Source organism: Humulus lupulus, chromosome 9 (genome assembly GCF_963169125.1).
Source record: "Humulus lupulus chromosome 9, drHumLupu1.1, whole genome shotgun sequence".
Taxonomy (NCBI): Eukaryota; Viridiplantae; Streptophyta; class Magnoliopsida; order Rosales; family Cannabaceae; genus Humulus; species Humulus lupulus.
The window spans coordinates 157,648,255-157,655,416 of NC_084801.1; the positions used below are offsets into that span (position 1 = coordinate 157,648,255).

The 7,162-nt window shown below is 35.7% G+C and overlaps 1 protein-coding gene across 2 annotated transcripts; it reads left to right on the forward strand.

Annotated features, from left to right (window-relative positions):
- The first annotated feature begins 47 nt into the window (after positions 1–47).
- LOC133800769 (alanine--glyoxylate aminotransferase 2 homolog 2, mitochondrial-like) lies at positions 48–6,753 on the forward strand. 2 transcript variants are annotated; one of them, XM_062238823.1, is made up of 10 exons: positions 48–448; positions 650–880; positions 1,348–1,518; positions 2,765–2,908; positions 3,018–3,197; positions 3,403–3,628; positions 4,000–4,113; positions 4,209–4,295; positions 4,395–4,461; positions 4,929–6,753. In XM_062238823.1, exons 1-9 carry the CDS (start codon positions 203–205, stop codon positions 4,436–4,438), a joined length of 1,443 nt encoding a protein of 480 aa, XP_062094807.1. In that variant the 5' UTR covers positions 48–202; the 3' UTR covers positions 4,439–4,461; positions 4,929–6,753. The 2 variants fall into 2 exon arrangements, with proteins under 2 accessions (XP_062094807.1, XP_062094806.1); XM_062238822.1 differs by lacking the exon at positions 4,929–6,753 and having other exon boundaries at positions 4,395–4,773.
- The last annotated feature ends 409 nt before the right edge of the window (positions 6,754–7,162 follow it).

Below are 7,162 nucleotides of genomic sequence, written 5' to 3' on the forward strand. Positions count from 1 at the left end.
CTTCTCACCCAGGCCTATATAATCCATCCCCGCCTCCGTTCCTAGAAGTCAATCACTCTCTCTATTATCTTTCTCTCCGCACGCACTTAAACGCGCGCCTCGTTTTCCTATACTCACCACAGCAGAGCCCAAATCCAGCATTTTCGGGGTCGAAAATATAGAGAGAGGTCTTTCCCAGAAACCAAACAGCCCAAGAGAAAAAATGCAGAGATTCTTGACGCGGAAGGTATTATCGGGAAGAGAATTACATGGGTGGCAGCGTTGCTTCTCTCATGCAGCTCAGAAAGAGGCCTCACTCCACGACAATGGCGTCGCCGATGTTGCCATCCCTAAAATCCCTCACTTCGATTACTCTCCACCGCCGTACGAAGGTCCCTCTGCCGATGAGATTTTGGCCAAGCGCAAGGAGTATCTCAGCCCTTCCATGTTCTACTTCTACAACAAACCGGTGAGTTTTCGATCAATCGAATTTATCTTATTTGTTTTTGTGGAAGATTGTTGTCATGATCGGATTTTATGTCGATTTAAATTTTTGACCTTCAGATTCATCGGAATTGTATATTTATTAAGCTATTGTTCTACGCGAAATGTTTATAATCGGTGTTTGGGTCGTTTTGATTGATCGGAAATGTTTGTTTGTATGCTATAGCTGAACGTGGTGGATGGAAAGAAGCAGTACTTGTTCGACGATACTGGGCGGAGATATCTGGACGCATTTGGAGGGATTGCTACGGTGTGCTGTGGCCACTGCCACCCTGATGTGGTTGACGCCATCGTTTCCCAAACAAAACGCTTACAACACTCCACCATCCTCTACCTCAACCGCGCCATAGCTGATTTTGCTGAGGCTCTCGCATCCAAGTTGCCTGGAAATCTCAAGGTTTCTTCAAATCATTACTACCTTTTGTTTTTCTAAGAATAACCTGTTAATCTTTATTGTGAGAGATAAAAATTATTTTAAAAAAAAATCTGACCATACTGTTGCTTCGATAAGAAAATACTGACCCGAACAAATCGAGCTGTATGACCCTTATTATTATTATATTATTATTATTGGGCATGAGAGAAGCCCGTTATCATGATAAGAATGCAGATGAGTTATTTATTTTATTTTATTTTTGCCAGATTGAATTGTAATAACTCCCCTCAAAAAATAAAATTGTAATAACCATACCATGGAAAACGTTTCGAAAAATGATGGGGAACTCGTTAATTTGATAATAACCCACCAAGTATATCTGGCTGTTTGTTGTTTCTGCATTAAGATTTTTGCGTTTATTGGTTAAATACACGGTGTTGCTTATTTAGTACGTATCTAAAATTATTTTGGGCTATGCGTATGTATAGGTGGTGTTCTTTACGAACTCTGGGACTGAAGCTAATGAGTTAGCGATGATGATAGCGAGATTGTACACGGGTTGCCATGATATTATATCGTTGAGAAACGCGTACCACGGTAACGCTGCTGGGACCATGGGGGCCACCGCACAGTGCAACTGGAAATTTAATGTCGTACAGGTAAACTTTTCATCCACCGAGTGTCGTTTATCATACTAAAGCTTGAATCTTTATGAAAATTTGCCGTTTATTTCCCTATAAATATCAACCACAATGGATCTCAATAATTGTGGGTCATAGTTTTTTTGTGGCAATTGTGGGTCATAGTTATTGACGTGTAATTTTTTAATTTCCTTGTTATGGACTTGTAAATTGTTAAATTCCCTTGTGACTGTGAAAGGTTTTAAAATATTGAACATAAATAATTTTGTGTGAACTGTAAAAGATGAAATTTAGAACATTACTGTAAATATTTAGGCTCATATGACTTCACTATGAATTTATTATATAATTTCTTGATTATTATAAAAATTTATTCCAGTTTAAAGGAATCACTTATCCAGAAAATAATTATCTTCTTTGACCAATTTCTTTAATTTAATGATCAATACTTATGTAGTCTTTGTCAGATATGAAAATTTCCCTGTGGTCATTTTGTTTTATTATTTGAGAACATTTATGGCCAGAGTTAACCAAAAGAATAACTGTAACTTTGGTAAGAACTCATCTCAGATGTGGTCCCGTCCTAAGAAAACATAATCGTGTTTGATTTGGGGGAATCAGGCGTAAATAGACAAATGAGTTGGCCATAAATCACTTCTTGTGTGTAAGCACAAGAGAAGTCACATCACGGTGGTTGTGACGTATTATCAGGCACCAATGATGCCAAATACATTCAACGTCAGCCCGAATTGAACGTGTCATTTTTATAGTCATATTAAGGAACAAAACAAGGGTGCTTCAGTTTTAGTAAGCCACTTTGAAGTTGATGAAAACTACCCGACATCATACTTTTCTGCTTTTTAAGAAAAGAGAACTCACTCTACTTTATGGGGACTTTTTAAAGTATGATTTATGTAACCATCACTGCATAATAAGACATACCGTGAATACATAGTATACAAGTGACGTGGCGTATCAGTGGCCTGATAATCATTTTCTCATGTTTAGCAGATAGAGATGCTTGTTGGGCTCTCTATGCTTTAAGATTCTATCTGATAAAGAATGTGAACCATCTTCTTAGTGATTAGTGATAGGTATTGAGGGACCTTATGTTTAATTCTTAATCTGCTGTTGGTTCATAAACTAATAATAGCTAACTTGTGTTCTACTTTTGCTCATATATTTTGGAAGATTCCTTGAGGCACGTTGGACCTAAAATCAGACATGACTAACATTGCACACTCTTTAACTGTTTCACTGACAGAGTGGAGTTCATCATGCTCAAAACCCAGACCCGTATAGAGGAGTTTTTGGTTCAGATGGAGAGAAGTATGCTAGAGACGTCCAAGAAATCATTGAGTTCGGAACTTCTGGAAGCGTTGCTGCTTTTATATCTGAAGCTATACAAGTACGCTATTCAACTGATTGAATGCCTATTCTTCCTACCACCCGGAGCTTGATTCTGTTATATCAACATCTTTTTTTCTATAATGAAATGCAATTTATATGTACAACAGGGAGTAGGAGGAATTGTTGAATTGGCACCAGGTTACTTGTCTGCAGCATATAGCAGCGTAAAGAAAGCAGGTGGCCTTTGTATTGCAGACGAGGTCCAATCTGGGTTTGGTCGCACTGGGAGCCACTTCTGGGGATTTGAGACCCAGGGCGTCGTGCCTGACATAGTAACAATGGCAAAGGTTAATCTTTTTTCTGTTTTCAAAAATCCTTATCTTCTTTGGTTTCCAGCAAATTGGCTCTCTGGTTTTAGCATGATTATAAGTACAAAGATTAAAATGCTCTCTGACCGATCAGTCATTCAATTTCAGTGTCAAGCGCCTTTTCATTAGTGCTTAAGCGTTAGAAGCTGATATTACTTGCTAACTTATTGTCTGGCATCTTCAGGGCATTGGGAACGGCATTCCCCTTGGTGCTGTTGTAACCACCCCGGAGATTGCAGAGGTCCTGACTCGCCGCAATTACTTTAACACTTTTGGTGGAAATCCTGTATGCACAGCTGCAGGACTAGCTGTTTTGAAGGTGATTGAGAAAGAAAAGCTTCAGGAGAATGCATTTATTGTTGGTACCTATCTCAAAGAGAGACTTACCGCTCTCAAGGACAAATATGAAGGTAACTCTTATCCTTGTGTTTCCTGAATGTGAACACATCATTACGCGCAACCAAATTCCCTTATCAGTTTATGCCAAAAGATCTTAAACATGCTCGGCAACTAAAAATGAAACAAACTTAACGAAGCACAAGATTAGCCTAGAATCTATTACCTAGTGAACAATGTCAAATAAAAATACTAAGAATCCTGATTGAGATTTTATCACGGGCTGAGTTGGCTGAAGGGGATTGGTTGCTGATCAAGCAAATTTTTGCAAGGCCTAATAACAAAATGAAAACTGGCCTGTGCTGCTACTTGTCCTTACTCCTTGGGACTAGTAGCACTACTTGTGTAAAATTCTATTAAGCAGCTAAGTAATTGTTTCGTACAGTTATTGGAGACGTGAGGGGAAGAGGACTAATGCTTGGAGTTGAACTGGTCACCGATCATCAGTTGAAAACCCCTGCCAAAGCTGAAACTTTACATATCATGGACCAAATGAAAGGTTTGTGCTTATTATTACCTCTCCATGTTGTTATTATATTCTACTAATGCATTAGATTTTGTCACATCTAAAACAAACTCTTGTCCTTTTATTAGATCTGGGGGTTCTGATAGGAAAAGGTGGATATCATGGAAATGTATTCAGAATAACACCTCCCCTTTGCTTCAACAAGGAAGATGCAGGTAGATTTTGATTACATAATAGCAAACTAGTGAAAACGTGTTCACAAGTTCTTTTTTCTTGTTTTAGTCCTAACCTTACCAAACTTATTTTTATGACAGATTTCTTGGTGGACGCTCTGGTTTACTCAATGGCCAAGCTGTGAAGTTAAGCTGTGAAGCTCACAACGTAAATATCTATATTGATGCCTAATTATTCATTCACAAATAGATTTATGTGCCTCTGTACTATGAAAGGTCTGTTGTGAATGAAAAATAATAACTTTCATATAGGTTTCTGCTCTAGTTTTCTCTGTTATCCACATACATAAGTAACGATGATGAGTCAACAGCTCGTTGTCTCTCAAATATGCTATATCTCTCTTTGGTTTTTTCTTTGTGGCACTTAGATTCGTATAACTTTGATTGAACAGAACCAGTTTTATCTGTGATCATCATAAACGATGCGACAACATCTCGTTGTCTCTCGAATAAGTTGCCTCTTAGTTTCTTATTATTTTCTCTGTTTTTGTTTTTTTCTAATTGCTAACATATGAATCTGTTAGTTTCTATTGTGATTGGGTATTTAGCAAAATAGGCTTATAGTCACTTTGACCAATAGTCTCATTTTGATAATTTTTGTAAAATTGAATTTAGATACCATTGACACCCATTGATGCCCTGCTGAAAATGCTTGACGCCCTCTCTGGATTCTCGACACCACATCTGGAAGGTCATTTTGCAAAGTAACTTGTGAAAATCTATTTTCACTAATTAGTTTTTTTTTTTAATTACAAGTATAAAGAAGGCTATATGATCTCTGTTCCTCGTGATTGCATGAGTCGTATCTCCCAAGCGTGGCTTCTAATGACAAAATATCGTACTAACATATTAAAGTTACAGTCTATAGATCTTCGCTAGCTTAATGTATCTAATCTATCAAGTACCCAAAAACTAGTAAGGATTATCAATTTATGTCATTTTCTCATATAGACAAGGAACATGTTATTATCGGCACATCTTGACACTGCACTATATGGAATAATGATCTTAACAACTTTTTCTTTCTTCTTTTTTCTTTTCTAGACCAAATTTAACTGGCTTACGTATATATTAGTGTGGAATGACATGTCCAACGCATGTTTGCTTTTATATGAGCAATAAATGTGTAACCTAACATTTGGGCTTGCGTGTAATGGGTTGTGTTGTGTCATTGTTCACAAACGATATTAAAACGTTTTGATGTAATGGTATGCCTTGTTTATCGTGAAAACAATATTATTGTAATTTTCCAATAATGATATTATCAAAGAAGCATAAATAGAAGTGAGAGAGAGAGAGAGAGAGAGAGAGAGAGAGAGAGAGAGAGAGAGAGAGAGAGATGGGAAAGAGTGTCGACATGTTTGGAGCGAGTTGCCCCAAACAACTCGTACGGACAGTTTAATATAATGTACACGTATAGATCTTCAGAGGGATGAGTACACTATGTCCTCATCTTATATTTCGGCTCTGACAACCTTCCAAATTACCATAATACCCCTATGTGTTTTTGAAAGAATCACAGCAATACAAAAATTATATTAAAAAAAAAAAGTCTACAACAAACAGATTCATATTATCACAGATCTATATACAAGAGATGGTTTAAAACCCCATCAATTTTTTTATTTAAAAAATATTTAAATCCCCAATGAAAATAAAAAGGGAAATTAATCCTCCTAAATTAAACTTTTTCAAACTAGGGTTTTCTGGTTTGACTCAAACCAATAGTTTGACAATTGTAACAAGTAATTTGACAAATAAATACACACGAGAGATATAGAGTTAGTTTTATAAGGAAAGGACATTTTAGTAATAACATGGGTTTTCGTATATAAGTATAATAATACCATATGAACACAAGTGATGTAATTATTATCTGAGCTACCAAATGTAGACTATATAGCTAGCTAGACACAAGAAAATAGAGCTCATATGCTATGTTCCAATTCCATGTTTAAGGAAGAAAAAAATGTGGACAGAGATGAAGGATGGAGTTTCGATAATGATGTCAGTGATTTTGAGAAAAAACATCCAAATGTTTCGTGAAATAGGTGCGTTGTTTAAGGATTTCTTCTGGGTCTTAACGTCGACGGTTCAGTTTTCCGGCATGCTTTTCCGGCCAACCACCGCCGTTAATTCCAGGGCCAACAGGTACTACTCCGCTAGTTCTTCGAGAAGATTATATACCATCTGATCGATCATCATACTTAATTTAATTACCATTTGTGTAACTCTCTCTACTATGGCTAATTATTTTTATTTAAATTATTATATATATCATTATTGTTCAATCAATCCATTATATATAACTTTCTTCAATTCATTTTGGTGATCAGACTACATTTTTTTTTGGGTGTAATTGTAATAATCTATGTCTTTTATATATAGATCCAAGAAATATTGATGTGTTTTTGGAATATATTGTTATCATTTTGGTGCTTCTTCTTTCTTTCTTTTGATTTGATATTTAATCTATCTTCTTCACCATAACAAGATTAATTAACATAAATCTTAGCCTTATTTTCTTTTGATTTGATATTTAATCTATTTTCTTCACCAGAACAAGATTAATTAACATAAATCTTAGCATTATTTTCTTTGATTTGTTCATAGTTTATAATTAATTGCACCCATAATAAAAAAACATGACTATTATTTAGTTGAAAAAGTGGGAAAAAAAGATACATAGTGTACTTTCCACAAAATTCACAGCGATTTTTTTGGAGAAAAAAAATTTAGTGTGAAAATTCGATTGCATTATTAATAATAGTGAGTTAGAAAATCTTTAGATCAATTCTTGGTATTATTTTTCAGATCAGATTATATTGCACAGAGAGTTATAGTAGTTC

Bases quoted from the DNA above. Each gene is read 5' to 3' on its own strand.
- LOC133800769 (XM_062238823.1), top strand. From the start codon at position 203: ATGCAGAGATTCTTGACGCGGAAGGTATTATCGGGAAGAGAATTACAT. The intron at 449-649 runs GTGAGTTTTCGA...TGTATGCTATAG, and splicing joins TCTACTTCTACAACAAACCG to CTGAACGTGGTGGATGGAAA. The intron at 4,296-4,394 runs GTAGATTTTGAT...TTTTTATGACAG, and splicing joins CTTCAACAAGGAAGATGCAG to ATTTCTTGGTGGACGCTCTG.